The sequence below is a fragment of the Martes martes genome (genome assembly GCF_963455335.1).
Source record: "Martes martes genome assembly, chromosome: 7".
In the NCBI taxonomy this organism is placed as follows: domain Eukaryota; kingdom Metazoa; phylum Chordata; class Mammalia; order Carnivora; family Mustelidae; genus Martes; species Martes martes.
Window position 1 is genome coordinate 44,571,963 of NC_137894.1, and position 17,066 is coordinate 44,589,028.

The 17,066-nt window shown below is 48.3% G+C and overlaps 2 protein-coding genes across 5 annotated transcripts in view; both read right to left on the reverse strand.

Annotated features, from left to right (window-relative positions):
• Positions 1 to 97: 97 nt before the first annotated feature.
• On the reverse strand, positions 98 to 5,907 carry PPIB (peptidylprolyl isomerase B). The gene is made up of 5 exons (XM_080809543.1): positions 5,562 to 5,907; positions 4,697 to 4,810; positions 3,263 to 3,356; positions 1,000 to 1,184; positions 98 to 451 (listed from the first exon to the last, which is right to left on the reverse strand). The coding sequence occupies exons 1-5, from the start codon at positions 5,694 to 5,696 to the stop codon at positions 329 to 331; spliced, it is 651 nt and encodes a 216-aa protein (XP_080665669.1). The 5' UTR covers positions 5,697 to 5,907; the 3' UTR covers positions 98 to 328.
• Positions 5,908 to 7,414: 1,507 nt separating this feature from the next.
• The window catches only part of CSNK1G1 (casein kinase 1 gamma 1), a 109,226-nt gene continuing 99,574 nt past the window's right edge, over positions 7,415 to 17,066 (reverse strand). For 2 of the 4 annotated variants that reach the window (XM_080807834.1, XM_080807833.1), the window contains one exon: positions 7,415 to 8,485. In XM_080807834.1, coding sequence (XP_080663960.1) covers positions 8,383 to 8,485 — 103 coding nt within the window. In that variant the 3' untranslated portion in view covers positions 7,415 to 8,382. Of the gene's footprint in view, positions 8,486 to 12,821; positions 14,044 to 17,066 lie in introns of those variants that run through there. The other 2 variants (XM_080807832.1, XM_080807831.1) reach the window with 2 other exon arrangements.

Below are 17,066 nucleotides of genomic sequence, written 5' to 3' on the forward strand. Positions count from 1 at the left end.
GAACAGGGGACAGCACCCCCTGCCACAGGATCCCAGACATTCTGGGACAGGGACTTCAGCAGCTGTTGCAGGCCCAAGAATCCAGTCCACACAGTGATTATAAAAAAAAAAAACCTTTTTTTTTTTTTAATTGGTCAGCATTGGTAGGACCTTGTTACAAAACCAGGCCGGTAGGTAGGCCTGCGGAATGTGCGGGGAGGGGTCCACTCTGTCAGAAGCCAGCACTGGGGCCAGTGCAGCACGGAACCCTGCGGCAGCCCGTCTCCACCCAGGGGAAGGTGACAGGGCTGCACAGATGGTGGCTCAAAGGGAAGAGGTCCCGGGGGCCCTACTCCTTGGCAATGGCGAAGGGCTTCTCCACCTCGATCTTCCCACAGTCTGCAATCGTCACATCCTTCAGGGGCTTGTCCCGACTGTCGGTCTTGGTGCTCTCCACCTTCCGTACTATATCCTGGGAAGGTAGAGCAGAGTTGAGTCAGGAGGTCCACCCCTCAAAGGAGAAAGGCCCCAGAATCTGGCCGGGAAAATCTGCCCCCATGGGACAAAGAGCAGGCAAACCTTGGGGCCCCCAAAATCCTAATGGAATCCTGGCCGGGGAGAGCCTAGCTGTGACATGAGGAGGCAGTAGTTTTGATCCTCTGCAGCGGGACTAGGCAGAGCTAAGGGAGAAGAGGAGGAGGGTGGCTGGGGAGTAGGTACCCAGTGGCCTCTCCGGGATGACAGTGTGTTCGGCTGGGTTCTGCACAACAGAAGGTAGTGCCAGCCTCTCACTGAGCAAGTTAAATAGAGGCTCCTGTCCCTGTGCAGGCCACAAAAATTGAGAACTTGGGGGCAGAGACACATAGGGTAGTTCCTGATTCCTTCCAGATTTGGACATAGGAACACTGGGAATCTATGGGTCCCTACTGGGAAAGGGATAAACTACATGGTGCCCCTGCCCGGGAATGTTCATTTCCTGGTGAAGGCCGCCTAGGTTTAGCCCCTGCCCCCCAAACTCACCATGCCTTCCAGAACTTTGCCGAACACCACATGCTTGCCATCTAGCCAGGCTGTCTTAACCGTCGTGATAAAGAATTGGGAGCCATTGGTGTCTTTGCCTGCATTGGCCATGCTCACCCAGCCAGGCCCGTAGTGTTTCAGCTTGAAGTTCTCATCGGGGAAGCGTTCACCATAGATGCTCTTTCCTGGGAAGAAAGTAGAGCAAGGAGCTGAGCTGGCCGAAATCAAGCAGATCTTTGGGGTGAGGATTCCAGGGACTCAACCTGTCTTCAGTCAGGCCAGGCTCCAGTGGATTATAACGACATAAAAGCTGTTCCCTTCCTTCCCTCTGGTCTCAGAGTCAAACCATGCTGACAGATCAAGTGGGGCATGAGGCCAGATTGATTCAGTGAACAGCTTACCTGACTGGTTACTTTGAGAACATAACTGAGTGGCTTTTAAATAAGGCAAAGATCAACAGCTACCCTTGGCTATGGCCGGAGAGATCTGGCACAGGAACTCTGAGGTACGCTGGTCTAGAGAGGTGCTTTGCAGGGAGCAGGGGAGATAAGAACTCTCCAGAAAAGGACAGCTGTGGCTGATCAGCTTTTCTTTCTCACAGCACAGAAGATAACTGAGATGAGTGGGGAGGGGCTGCCACTTGGGTTCTAGATAATCAAGCACCTCTTACCACTGAACACAAAATAAAAGCTAGGTGTTGCTGTGTATAGTGTGTCTATCCACGAAGGATCTGAGGCCCAGGTACATGACAAAGAGAGCTGGGCAGACCCTGACACCATTTCAGAAATCCTCATACCTAAGTTCCCAGAGCTGCTTCCAGGAGAAATTCTGCCCCCTACTTTCTCCCTGTCTCCTCTCGGGAGATTCACACTGTGCACTAGTGACTACAGGTCCTGGGAAAACCGAGTAACGAGCTTCATTTTGTTTTACCCACCACCTTTCAAAGTCACGTACAAAACCTGTACCTATTTGCAGCAACTCCTGGGTCAAGTGCTGGCTCAGAGTCTCTTCTCCGTGAGTCTTCCTTGTAAATCTCCGGCATCTGCAGGGTTTCTGCCGGAACCCCCCCCCCACAGCTCCCTCCGTGGCTCTGATCACTTTCCCAACTCATGTGGAATAACTCTTTGTTTTAAACTCAACATATTTCATCATTTTCCCCTTCAGACTTCAGTTATTCTTTTGACAACTTTTCCTTTGCCCACTGTCCATGCAGCTCCCGCCTGCATTATCTACTCATCCTTCCTCTCCACTCCTGCCACCCCCACTGCAGTAGTGACTAATGCTCGGAGTGGGAACGGTGTATGCCGGAGAACAGTCACGAGCAGTTTACACAGAGAAATACGGCCCCATTATCCTCCCTCAAACTCCTTTGCGCCTAGGTCTTCCTCCCGTTCAAGTTCTCCGTGGATCCTCTCTCTACAGAGGACAAGGCCAGGCTTCCGGGCCCAGCCACAGCTCAGCATGGGCTCCCCGTGTGGTGCGTGCTCTCCTTCCATCTCTGAACCCCACCTTCAGCCAAGCTCCTGCCACAGAACAGCAGTGGGTTCACCTTAGCCCCGCCTCTTTGTCCAAGTTCTCCCCGGCCAGGACCCTACCCAGATCTTCCCTCACAAGCAAGAGGCCACTACTGACCAGCTTGGCCGGAGCAACTCCTCTGCTTGCCGGCACCTGGAAGTGGCCGACTTACCATGCACCAGGCAGCTACCCTGCAGCACCCCAGCTCTTCCCACTCTACACAAGAGGAAGGTGAAGCTCAGAGGACTCACTTGCCTGAGGTCACAAAGCACGAGGACAGCAGACCTCACCCAAATGTGTCTGACCCCATGCATACAGTGCTTTGTATCGCGTCTGCTCCGTCTCAGGCACTGTTGCCGATGGCCATCACTCACATTCCGTACTGTTCCATAGCTTCCATGTCCTGTTCCCCTGGCTCCTCCCACCTAGACGGTGAACCCGGCAAGAGCCTGACCTAGAGCCACTGACCCACGTGTTTCACTTTGCTCCCCACCCCCAGGGGGTACCTCAAGAAAAGTCACCAAGTGGGCCCTGACCAGCAGGGGTGAGAGCCACACAACCCCCCACCCTTCTCCTCCCCTTTGTCCTGGGGTCCCTGTACAAAGAAGGCCACAGCTGGTCCCCATGCGGGTGCTAGTCCTGCTTCTGGAGCTGGGAGAGGAGGCGGCTCGTCTGCCCAGCACAATCCAGCCCTCCCAGCTTGAAGGCTGCACCAAGACAGCCTGGTGCCCAGAGGGCCCAAGGTTACCTCCAGTGCCATCTCCCCGGGTAAAGTCTCCACCCTGGATCATGAAGTCCTTGATCACACGATGGAATTTGCTGTTTTTGTAGCCAAATCCTTTCTAAAAAAGGGAAGGAGGTGAGAGGTGGCATGCGACACCAGGCAGATACTCCACCCTCCATGAACCCAGCCCACAGCTCCACCTCCCAGAAGAGACACCACTGACCAGATTCATCATGCGACGTGCCAAGTAAGCAGTTACCAACAGGCCAGGCACAGAGCACACAGACCCAGGAGAGGCTAAGACTGCACACTCCTCAGACTTTATACAATTCTACTTCACATGTCGTCTCCACCTTTCCCCCCTCATTTTCGTCTAATGGTAAGAACAGATGCAAGACAGCGGGCCAAAAAACATTACCTGCTGAGTCACTGCAGGGTTGGAATACATTTTTTTCCTTTGGTAATTTTTTATTCTGATTCCAGTATAGTTAAGATACACCATTATATTAGTTTCAGGTGTAAAATACAGTGACTAACAATGCTGTACATCACTCAGTGCTCATCCTGGTAAGTGTACTTTTTTTTTTTTTTTAATATTTTGCAGCAGTCTTTTTTTCTAAGATTTTTATTTATTTATTTATTTGACAGAGAGAGAGAGAGAGAGATATATCACAAGTAGGCAGAGAGGCAGGCAGAGAGAGAGGGGGAAGCAGGCTCCCCGTCAAGCAGAGAGCCTGATTTGGGCCTGGATCCCAGGACCCTGAGATCATGACCTGGGCCAAAGGCAGAGGCTTAACCCACTGAGCCACCCAGGTGCCCCTTGGTAAGTGTATTCTTAATCCCTACCACCTGTTTGTTCTCTAGAGTTAAGAGGAATACAAACTTTCTTAAACTGGGCACTCCTGTTTCTTTAAAAACCTGGGAAGCTCTGGGCCCCTTATCCTTAAGAGAAAGTTCTGGGGCACAGGCCACAAACTAGTTTCCACAGATATGTTTTCCTTGATTACTGCAATGTCTTAAATTTTTTTTTTTCTCAGGGAGCCTGGGTGGCTCAGTTGTTAAGCATCTGCCTTCAGCTCGGGTCATGATACCAGGGTCTTGGGATGAAGCCCCACATCAGGCTCCCTGCTCAATGGGGAGCCGGCTTCTCCCTCTCCCACTCCTCCTGCTTGTGTTCCCTCTCTCACTGTGTCTCTATCAAATAAATAAACAAAATCTTAAAAAAAAAACCCAAAACCTTTTTTCTCAAAAAAAAAAAAAATCCGTATTTCTGGATTTAATTTAAAACCTCCAGAAGATACGATAATACCAGGTTCCTAGAGCCACAGGACAGCAGTCAGCTGCTGGTACTCGGTGAGGGTTACTGCTGTAGATGGGCCACTCTCTGCACTTCAGTTCGCTGCCAGCTTTACATGCCAACTTCACTTGAGTTCAACTACCTCTGTTCCAGCCACTTACCTCTCCCGTGGCTAAGGCCACAAAATTATCCACTGTTTTTGGAACTGTCTTTCCAAAGAGACCAATGACTACCCGGCCTATATCTTCATCTCCAATTCGCAGATCGAAGTACACCTGAGGAAGAAGACCATTTCAAACTCAGCCTTTTTGAAGGGGTCTTGCCAGAGAAGCCAGGGCCCAAGAAGTTACCGTGAAGGTCGTACAGAAAAGAGCCCTATTTTCAGAACAGTGGTTCTGAACCGGATTTCGGTGGTTAACAAAAACCCTATGAGAATCTAATGAAGGCTCCAGACACTTTTCCCAGAAAATGTCTGTTTGCATTCCCCTTAGACTATAGGGTAGCAAACAACCTTTAGTCTACATAAATAATGAGCGCAGATTCTAGAAATGAACATCAAAAAACCGTAAGAGGGGAATTTAACTTAGTTAGCATCATGCAAGTCTGAACGAGACTACTGTGCTTTGTAATTGCAAGTGGGTAACACCTGGCCCAAGTAAAGAAAAGGATTCACAGTTTGCCAGACGTGATCCTTAACTATTTTCCCAGCGCTGAACGGTATTCGCAAAGACTGCTCTGAGGCTGACAGTGTCAGCCTCGGCTGCACATGCCGGGCGCCCACTCCTGGGTCAAAGCAGGGGCTGGGGCGTCGGGGAGGGCCGGGCAGTCTCCGGTCTGAATGAGCAGAAAAGCCCGGACGCCACGAGGCCACAGCCGGGAACCTAGGCAGGGCCTGAGCCAAAGCCCAGGACGCCCAAGCCTGAGCTCCGGGAGCTTAAATGCCTCGGACACCGGTGACTTGCGGCTCCGAGGCCAGAACGCCAGCGACGGGGAGTGGGCCTCGCCAGGCAGGTCGGGAGGACGGACCTTGACGGTGACTTTGGGCCCCTTCTTCTTCTCGTCGGCCGTGGAGGGACCTGGCAACAGCAGGAAAAAGACGGACCCCACGATGAGGGCGGCGGCGAAGAGCACCTTCATGTTCCGCTCAGAGAGGCGCAGCATCCACCGGGCAAAGAGAGCGCGGCCCCGGTAGCCGAGGGCCGGAAGAGGGTGGGGACGCGTCGGCGTGAGCACCGGCGCCACCACCGAGAGCGACTGAGGGGGGAAACCGGGGCTCCTGCCAGTCTACTGGCAGGAGGTGGTCCCTATTTTCCCCCTCTGGGTTGGCGCCCGGTAGTAGGGCCTTGCGGGGGGCGTGGCCCGGCTCGCCATCAGGGCCTGCCAAGACGCAGGCTCGTGGGTGGCTGCCACGTTACTGTGGCCCCATTGGCTCCCCAGCTCGCCAGGGCCCACCAACAGGAAGAGGATCCCGGAAGGCGGCACCGCCCCGAAGAGCACGCGGATTGGGTCTCTGAGGAGACTACAAACCCCAGCATGCAGAGCGGCCACTCCCGTGACCCGCCTTTCCTTTGCGGAGGGAAGTTCTTTAGGGGAGTTAGTTGTGTTAGAAGGCCGGGGACTGCAAGGGAACACGGTTTGATATTTTCCCACTTGGGCCAGTCAAGCATTAGCCACCACTAGCTCGGGTTTAAGTATGGTAGCTTCCCAAAATTCGGGGCATACTTTTGCTAACCCAGATTTTTACCTTATACTGCGCCTTCTACTTGTCTTGCTTCAGAACCTTTCCTTTTTGACTTAGTCTCTGTCACTTTAGTACCTGTTTTTCTCCGGTCTTAGTGTGCTTACTGCTCTATGTATGAGTCAGTGCACACTATTATTGTATATTCTGGCTCTTAACTTCCTTTCTTTACCTATTTTTCCAAGTAAACTGTTTTTTTGTTTTGTTTTGAAGTAGGCTCCACACCCAGCATAGAGCCTTGGACTTCCGACCCTGAGATCAAGACCTGAGCTGAGATCAAGAGTAAGACACTCACCTGACTGAGCCACCCAGGTGCTGCCAACTACCCACTTTTTTTTGAGCAACGAACTGTGTTGCATGTGTTGCACTTTTGCGTACATCTCCCCCAACACTCCTGCAGGGCTAAGTGTCCAACAAATATTGATTGCAATAGCATCATTAACAGGGAGGTGGGAAATTTTATATATATATACACATATATGTATATATATATTTATGTGTGTGTGTGTGTGTGTGTGTGTGTGTGTGTGTATATATATACACACACACATGAATGAAATGGCCTCAGGTTCACTGTTTTCTAGACACCTCCAGGTCAGGGATAGTTGTCAGATGCTCTCACACTGTTCCTCTCTACCACATATATACTTCATCACTGGGAGTCTCACCCAGAAAAATAAAATTACACACATCTTTCTAAAATTTAGACCTATGACGTTATTAAATGTCTTTAAACCAGTTCTCAAAGATTAATATGGAAATTCTAGGTCTTCACAGCCCGAATTATAGGTAGGAATGGCTCTGTTTCAATTAGCTGAACCCTGCAATTTGGTCTCTTTATGAGGTCTGGGCCAAGCTGCAATTTATGCATGGCCGCTGGCATTAACTTGTCCTTGCTAACACCAAGTTCAATGCGGCCAAGCTGCAAAGCTTCCACAGGTGTCTCAGATAAACACATGACATTTGCTGTTTCTAATCTTCACACCTCAATTCAGACCAACTCAATCTGGTAAAGGTTCTTCTAGATAAAACTGTTGCACTGACAGGATTGATCTTCAATACCCCCACCCACCCCATCATTTTTTTGGTCAGGCCTCTTTTGCCACTGACTGGTCTGATGCTATCCATAGCTACTGGGAAAAATGTTTACCAAACTATGTTTTCAAAGTACCCTTCTCCACATGAGGAGCTAATGCTAAAACAGCATAAAAGCGGTCTCCTCTATATCTCCCCTACCACTATGGAAAAGAAAAAAAAAAAAAAAAGCCTGATGGATAAAATGTTCTAAATGTGAAGTTTTTCCTTTCACGATGATCTTAAAACATGTCTTCTGCCGCTTATTTACCTACCACTGAAAAAAACACAAAATCATTAAGTAGTAATTTAGTAACAAATTGTAACTAGCCAATCATGCAGATTGACAGTTGATTTGTGGCTATATATACATATCATACACACACTTGTGATTTTATAGTTGCACATCATAGTTTTATCCTCTATCTGTATAGATGGTTAATTAGTAGAGCAGAATTACAAAGCTATTCCAAAGCTCTTCCACAGAGCAGATCTTAACTTCCTGATGTTCTGCTACCTAAGAACCACAGGGATCCTGGAATCAGGATCAGAATCATGAATGTCCAAGTTCTGCCAGGAATATTTCAAGTGACTGACAGGACAGAGCAATGTTCAACCCAAAGGAATGAAGCAAGAATGCCAAAGTACCAGGCCTTATTTTCATTCATCAGCCCTGAGTCATATCAAAGTTAATCTTAGCTGGATTCTTCATTACAAACCAACCAGGGGAAATTAAAACCAGACACACCAACCAACAAACCAAAGAAAATTAGTCAAGAAAGGTAAGACATTTTATTTTACATACAAAAAGGGTGCAAACTGAGTCCTTTCTTCCCCAAATTGGGGAAGAGGTATACTTAAAGATCACATTTGTGTTTTCCATGGTGCCCTAGGAAATGGGCTACTCTGAGATAACATATCAAGACCCATTTTCCGTTGTTGTTTTTTTGTTTTGTTTTTTTCCCCAAAGGTGGCTACTTCCTCTGCAGAGGAGTTTCTCCCAATGGTGTACAAATCTCTCCCTGGAGGAACCATTCATATACACTTGAAATTGACATTCATGTTTAAAAATACTACAAGTTTCATTTTCACAGCTGAGCTATGTGACCAGTGCCAGGGTTTATGAAACATCACATATCTAAAATAAAAAGTAAAAAAAAAATAAAAAAAGTAACAATAATCAGACACATCCACACAGCAATTAAAACTGATTTCCACAGCTGATTTATACATCATCTAGTCTTAAAAAAATTGCAATCAAATCCCAACATCTTTTTAAAAGTACAATGGGCAAAGATTAAAGAAACAGACAAAATAATAATATAATAAATTAGACCATGTAATATATCCAATGGGAATTGATGAATCAACATTACTTTCCATTGGGGGGGGTGGTTATATTTTTGGTTTCATCTCTTATCTTTTCTGCTGTTTACTCTTCTGCTTGATAAATGGGGCTCATTCCCAGAGCCAGCTTCCTGTGACACTAATTCGAGAAGCTCACTTGTTAGTTGTTTACTTCTGAGAATATTCAGTAACACATGTTCCCAGTGGCCTGGGCTGTAAGTCTTTATGGAAGTGAAATGCACAGATGAGAACGTGCACGAACGCGCATGCACACACACACACACACACAGGGATACAAGTGCAACCACATACACCCATTTGTAAGTGTATTTCCCCCCAAAGAAATGGCTCATTTTTCCTGAGACATTCCTAACAGATTGACAAACCTCTTAAAGAAAGCTTTCGGTGCAAGGGCTGGCCTGGGATTTGGTCTGGAGCTCATGAAGAGGAACACTGAAAATGTCTCACCTGCCCTGAAAGCGGGGGTTTGCAAGGAGGGGGCAGTCAGGACAGCTGTCCTCGTGTGTTATCGGGATGAGTGCACTGCACCCCCACTTACTACCATGGATAACCCTCTGCTCTGAGACTCTGAGTGGTGATGGCACTGGAAATATGATTGTGAGGACAAAGAGGAGGAAAGTAACAAAAGAAATTCTGTCCACAGAATGAGGTTTCTTTATAACATCAAGTTTGGTAACAAAACTAAAAATATATGGAGTACACGTTCACTTTTTCCTTTGTAAGCTGATCTACAAATACTGGGGTGGACTTCCTGGTTGCTTTTTAAGGAAATCTGTCAACTACTACTGTCTATATCCAGGGAACCTACTTACTATTTTGAATACAATGGAGAAACCTATTCTTTTGCACTCAGTCACCTGCAAAAGTAGTTATATGAGAAACCTGTTTTTAAGACTGCTTAATTGATTGAAGACTTTCAAGATTCCTTATTTGTGGCTAAAAACTGCTCAAAACTCTGTAAACACAAGGGCCGTGGTTTCCTTTTTTTTAAATTCAGAAATGAAGCCACCCCTCCCCCCCGCCCCCCAAATAAGACAACAAAACCATAGGGATCTCATTTCGATTCCTGCCGACCCATCACAGGGAAGACTGGGAGTCACTGGCCATCAATCTCTAGACAGGGCTTTCCCAGAGGTCTGGAGTTGGCAAAAGCAGGAACCCCAGAGACAAGTGCCTGTTGCTCATATGGACAATCCAGACGGGGTGCCACGTGATGCTGGCTCCCTAAGGGTTGCTGGAATTCATCCACCCACCTTGGGGCAGTGGCGGGGAGGGTGGCAGTGGACTGGCAAAGGCAATGTTGGCCAGATGGTGCTCCAAGCTCCCAATCTGAGGGACTCCAGCCCTAACGTGGCTGACACTGGATATGATATTGTCAGGGCAACTCACTGGGGATGGAAAACTGGCTTAAATATGAAAATGGAAGAGGTGACTGGGACACACATGAAGCAGGTGGAATTGGGAGAGATGCATCAGAAGAACACGTTCCTTTGATGCTTTATGGGCTGTTTCTGAGAAACGCAGGCCATGCTTGCTCACTGGGAGGGGGGAGAAGGGGCATAAATTCTATCTTTTGCATACAAAAAATTTAAGGCTATGATCTTTAGTAACCACTCCGACATACATTACCATCACTGCGTATTTCTGACATTAAAGATGGCTACTCGCACTGAGAACCAACACTGAATATGCACCATCAGCGTACACTTCCAGCGAACTATGTTGGGATAAAAGAGGCGATGGACCCTCTTCTGGCTACTGGCAAGGGCTGTTTCTTTGTACTTGGAGTTCATGGACATAAACAGGCAAATCAACATCACTACTGAAAACTCCAGGACCCTGTCATCTCCTGTTGCCCCTGCGGGTCAGAGTGAAATGGAATTTGAACTGGAGGTCAGCTGAGTCCCTTGACTTGTACCTTCTCAGACCCTGTTTACTCCTAGACAGACCCAGTACAGCAGAATGTTCATTAAGGCGGTCACGAGAGCATAGTAGCTGCTGGCACACTGCCTGCCCTTGCAGAGGAGTCCAGAGTGAGATCCCTGGGAAATGGCACATGTGTGCGGCAAGGGTTCAACCCTTGCAATGCCCGACTGCGCAGACGCAGGTCATCCTCTGGGCATACAGAAGGACCGTTTATGCCTGGCTGGATCCCTGGCCTGCCTGACTCAATCTGCTCAGGATACAATGCCAGAGGGGCCGCAGGGCTCAGGAGAACTCCTGGTGGCGTGTAGTAAGGGTTTTTTAATAAACAGATGCTGTTAGTACTTACTGCTAACTCAGAAGCAACCGCAACAATCCCAAAGAAAAGATCCCTAGGCACCATGTTGATAAATGGAGAAAGCTCAAAAAACTGCAGTGAGCGGACTGGGGTGGCTGGTGGGTGGAGGGGGTGCCCAGCCTCAGGGGCCTGGCTGAGGCACTGCGCTAAGCAAATATAGCAAACGGGTGGAGGAGGGAGCCCTGATGTGCTGGTGGGGATGGTACTGATGGCCAAATTATTCCTTAGGTAGTCTTTTTATTCGCTTTTTATTTTTCAGGAAGATCGCAATAGAATCTCTCTGGGGTCTGGGATCACTTTGGAGTGCTAATGGCCTTGGAGGAATCAACATGACCCTTTGTTATGAAAATCACATACCTAGTAAGAGATGTGGGGGGGAGCAGAGAAAGAACAGTGCATTAGGAAGGACCCCCCATAACTGCTTAGGTTTAAACCCCTCAAGAGCTAGCCTTTAAAAACATTTAAGCCCAAAATAAAGTCACAAACCCAGCTGCAGGGGGGCCTGCCCTGAGCCAAGCTGGTCACTGCCTTTGCTTTTTTGTGGAAGCAGAGGTGGGGAGGCACTTAGTGGGTATGGAGTGCCAGGATGCTAGAGGCTTTGTCACCACTTTCCCTTGCCCTCCCTTGAGAGAGAGACAAGGGATAAGGAAGTTAAAGATACTATACAGGAAGTTCAAGTTGCCCAAATGCCAATTGAGAAATAAGTTTCCATGATGGTGCCTTAACCACCAGGTAATATCGAGGAAGCAATATTCAAAATCCTTGTGGAAAAGGGATGTGACACTGTGTCTCCCAGTCACTCTGTTCTGTATACATGAAAATTTCTTCTAAAGAAATGAAAGATCACGATCTACACATGAGCTGAGCGAGTCTGGAGCCAGTAAAGTGATACTTCCTAGCCGAGGCCCAATGGAACAGCTAAAGCCCAGAAACTCTGATCCATGCGACTGCTATTTCTGCTCCATGTGAGATGCATCAAGGGACTTGTCAGGACATGCCAACTACCAGAAAGTATCCCCACATCCTCCAGTCCAAAAGACGGCCCTCCACTTCAAGCCAGAGGCACTGATTTCTGTGTTCCCCAAACCACCAGACTCAGTTGCCAGCCACTGGTCCTCCATGGTTAGCTCTCCCTACTCCCAGACACAAGGCCTTGTTCCCTGACTTGATTCTTTCTCCTCTATCACATGTGGAGTGAGATCACTGTTTGCAAAAGCCGCTGAGCTCAAATGAAAATTGAGCACAATGAGATTAACTCCACATATTGATGACTTTCCAAGCAGTGAATGAAGAACCAAGACCCTTCATGGTAGTAGGTTCGCTGACTACCCCACATGGGAAGGCAGACAGTGGACTGGGGAAAACATGCTCTTGATACATGGCCATCTTATTTGGAAGGAGTCTACATCCAGTTGAGAAGATAATTTCAGACCTTTCATTTCAGTATCTTTCCCCTGGAATTTTCCAGCACCAACCAATCTTACCTCCTGTTCACGACAGCCCCACATGCTCAGTCCTCAGCCTGTTGCTGTGGACCTGCTGGGAGAAGATCTGTGGGTGCTTTCTGGTAAGGCAGGCCAGCCCAAATGCTATCACTCAGCTATTGGGGCAGACAGTACACGCTGATTTTATTTCCTGGCCCTATGATACCAAATCCTGAGGTTCTTCTGGCAGTTGGAAGGCAGGCTCATGTTCCTCCTCTTCTTGTCAATATGGCAGTGGCTCTTTCATCACTAATCTGTCCCCCAGGTTACTATGGAAGTCACATGGCTATCTAGTTGGAAGTCCCTGGCAGTGGAGGAAACTGATTATTTCCAATTTTTTTGTCAAGCATCTCATTCTCCTGGTCACAGTCTGGCTTGGCTGGCTCATCGCATGTGCCGGAGAGCAAGGGTGTCCAAACTGTAGGCTGATGAGGTCAAGAGGCTCTGGTAGGGACATTCTTCAGCAGTTGAGAAGATGAATGAGTATTCAAGTATGTTTCCTTGCCAACCTGAGCGTTTACTCAGAATGACACAGAGTTTGGCTTCTTCTCTTCTGGGTGCTGCAGACCAACTTTTTCCACTGAGCATGTCCTCTGGACCCATGTTCTCTCTGAATGGCTTGGCTGGCCCCATCCCCCTCAAAACAGAAAAAAGTAAAACTCCCAATATAACCAGACACAATATGCATCTGCCATGTTTTTTGTTTAAAAAACAAAACAAAAACAAAAACTAAAAGTGCAATAAAGTCAGTTTTTTTTTTTTTTTTCCTTTGCTCAGAACAATTTGCATTGTCCTACTACCATCTGGAGAACAGAGTTCGCTTGTCAAGAGAGCGAAGAATGCCAGCACGCGGGGACAGTAGACTGCAGATTTCTCACAGCTTGTGTCCAACAGTGTAACTTCATAGGAGGGAGCAGGGGAGAGAGGAACCTGCACCCCGTGGCCAGCTGGGGCTGGAGGCTGCACAGGCACAGAGGAGGAGGGAGCCACATACTGCCAGGCACACCTGGTAGCTGGAGAAGGTTCTTCTCCTGCCCAGGCCTGCCATCTTCCCCCTGCCTCCTTGGCCACACCCCCAGCCTCTGGAGATCCTTCAGCAGACAAAGCCTGTAACTTACTAGCTTTTATGCTGGAGAGGGTTGAGGGTGGGGCAAGAACCAGGAGTAAACTACCGGGGAGGGAAGAGAATATTAGTCCTTGAGTTTTTGTGAATGACACCTTCACTGTAAACAATAGGAAGGAGAGTCAACCAGGCAGCCCCCCAAGGGCAATCAGTGGAGGAGCAGCAGCTCTGGGACCTGCTCAGAGCTTTAGGCAGGCAGGGTGGCCAATGACCTACTGGGCCCTGGCTCCCCGCACTGGCTCCTTCTGGGGGCATCTGTTTTCTTCTTTTTGGTTTGGATCTCTACCCTCCCCACAGAGGAGTCCCTTCCAGTGAAAAGTGGCAGGAGCTGCAGGTGCAATCAAGTTAGAGTCCCCAGGGCCTGAGGACTCCTGGGAGGCACTGGTCACTTGTGGCGCTGGGCAGTCTTCTTCCTTTTCCTCTTAAAGAAACAGCAGCACCTGAAGCACAAGGAACAGCGCAAGTCAGTGCGGGAGGCCTGCAGCTTCTGACAGCTTCTGCTTACTGCGGGGGTGGGGGATGGCTTTCCCCCCTGGCACCCACCCACAGGGCCACCCGTGTCTGCGGTGCACACACTGGAAGCAGTGGGCAGTGTCTGCCAGGAAAGCCAAAGGGAACAGCTGCTTCATTTCAATCTGCAGCCACCAAACCTCATCATCCAGAGGCTACAGGCTAGGCAGGGCCAAAACAGGCATCTTTGGAGGGAGGAGGAAGGAGGCTTGTTTCCCAGTCTCCCACTCAGCCCACAGAGCTCATCTTTATCTAGAACAAGGCTGGGGGTCCTCAGGGCTGCCTAAGACAGACAGCAAAATGATTTCATGCAGCTGCAGTAGCCAGCGGGTATGGGGCTAAACTGAGGCAGACAAATACCCCACAAAATCTGACCGCAACTCTAGAGGGACCTCATGATGCTGCCAGTGCAGGATTCTGGATTCTCTCCATCCCACAGCCTCATCTCCACCCTCACCCAACCCGAGCAGGCAGGAGGAGCCCCGAATCTAGTGAGACCTGTGAGCCGAGATCCTCTGACTGAAATCAGCACAGCCCACTGTCTGCTTGGAGGGGACTGGTACCACAGCCCTGGCACTGACCCTCGGCAAGTGAATGGCTGCAGGGTCCTCAGCTTAGCTCCTGAGCCTGCTGCTGCGGCACCAGACAGGGCTAGAGGGCTGGCCCTTGTGTAGGGTGGAGGTCAGGGCCTGCTCCCCTCCCCTGCCCTCCACGTGCTGCTCCCTCGGGCAACAGCCACGGCTCCAGCACAGCCCTGAGCCCCAGCATTGCCTCCTTACTCCTGTCACTGGAATGGGGAGCAGCTCTCACTGAGGCAGTGACTAAGTCCAGGAGGGGGGGGTGATGAGGGCGGTGGCATGGCTGGTGCAAGAGACAGGTCCTTCCCAGGAAGCCGCCATGTGGGAAATGAGGATGGGAGGGCCAGAAGGTGTGGATGAGTCAAAGATGCCAGATGGTGGCGGGAGTCAAGTTGCAAACTTGACCCTTGAAAGGAAAGCTTTTTGGAGAAAAGTCTCTGGTTCTCCTGCTTAAATCCCTCTGGGTTTAATGCCAGGGCCATTCATATGAAAATGAAAAACTGTTGCTTACTTCCCATGCCCCCACATTCTCCGCTGTAGCTAAGATTCTTTCCGTTTTCAGTCTGACCCCTTGGTACTTCGACACCCAAAGGACAGGTTATTAAAAATTTGGAGGTCTCTTAGAATGCAGAAACAGACATTTATACAGGTAATGAAAACCTTTAACCATATCTAGATGTATCAAATGTGAAAATTTTTGGAAAAAGGACCTTAAGGAGGTCTTAAAGAAGCTTTTCTGAGGGTATCAATGACTTTTGTGAGATACTATTTTAAGTTAATTATATATATTTATGTAATCTCTACCCCCAGCATGGGCTCAAACTCATGACCCCAAGAGCAAGCATCACATGCTCTTCCAACCAAGCCCACCAGGTGCCCCATGAAATACTGTTAATGGGTGTGAATATAGTCACTAAACAAACGGCAGGTGTATTTGGAGACTGAATAAATTCTTTTAAATAAAAATGACCAATGCTTTCAATTATTTAAGACAGTATTCTCCCTGGAGAAGGCTTAAAAAAAATGGTCTTTTTCTATTGTATATGTTTTAGAAAATGGACATTTCCAAGTTGAAGGTCCTGAAATTAATATTAAACAAGGCAAATTAAATTTCATGAGAGCACCAGTACTTCAACAGAGCTACCTGTTCCCTGTTAACCATGATTTTCAGAGACATCATTAACATTTAGGTCAATTTCTATTCTTCTTTTTTTGGGGGGGTGTGCTAAAATGAGGATTTTGTGTTTTTAATAAGAACAATCACAATGAAGTCCGAAATACTATTTTGGTCCATTTCAAATTATACTATTTCATTTTACCTCCTTCAAGGCAAATCCTAAGAATTAACGTCTGCTTACAAGCACATCATAACCTGACGTGCTGTGCTGAATTTGCCTGACCAGAGGGGAATGTGAGCTGTGGTTTTCAGGCCTGGATGAATTTTTGCTAGTTACTATAGTTAATGCTTCAGCAGTAGCAGAAGCTCTTCTTAATTCTAACCCCAAGGAAACAGGCCCCACAATCCGTTCTTCGACCCTCGAGTTTCTGTGGTTACTATTAGCAACAGGGCCTGTTAAACTGGGTCAGACCCCAGACCAAGCCCACTAATTCCATACAGACATCTTATTCTCCGAAGAGAAGGAAGGTGAGTGATGAACCCTTCTTATGTCGTAGGTTTTCTTCCAGTTGATTCTTTGACTGGATGACCAGAAGTTCTTAACATGCTGGAGTCAGAATCAGTCTATTCTCCTTGTTCCCAAGCCACCACGTGTTCTTTCCCCAGACCTGTGAGCCACTACCTCGCCCATACTGCACTCTTGCAATCCTGGCCCTCTCCCCATCTGCTACCCCTTTGCCACTCATCTCTTCTTGAGTGTTCTTTTACATTCTTCCCTTGCTCTAACACCTGGCTCAGGCCCCACCACATCCGTTAAGTCTTCCTGTCCAAAGTGACCGCTTGGGGGACAACAAGTGTCCTGGAGAACTACTTGTTCTTTCAAGTATATATGTCTTATCTCTACAGCTAGGTGGCACCTAAGCTTTTTGGAGTACCTAAGCCAGATGGTACCTAAGCTCTTGGGGAACCCCCTAGACTTCCAAGCAGAGTTAGATGAGCACACAGCAGGCTCTGTATTTGCATTCAGAATTATGCGACTGACATCTCACAGGAAAAAATAGACTATGACAATGTCAGATTTACACAGACATGTTTGTTAGATTAAAGAGGCCAAATGTGCTCCTCAGTACCATAAGACTACAAAGTCTATTTCCATTAACCCATTTGTTATCTTCCACATAGCCATGTCCCTGGGGAAACCCTGTAGGCAACTTGGCTTAGACCAACTGGGGTTCAGAAACCGGTGTCCAACCCAGTC

Coding starts and splice junctions, on each gene's coding strand:
- PPIB (XM_080809543.1), bottom strand. CDS start 5,696: ATGCTGCGCCTCTCTGAGCGGAACATGAAGGTGCTCTTCGCCGCCGCC. Junction 1,185..3,262: donor CCGGGGAGATGGCACTGGAG/GTAACCTTGGGC, acceptor CTTTCTTCCCAG/GAAAGAGCATCTATGGTGAA. Junction 452..999: donor GCAAAGTTCTGGAAGGCATG/GTGAGTTTGGGG, acceptor CTACCTTCCCAG/GATATAGTACGGAAGGTGGA.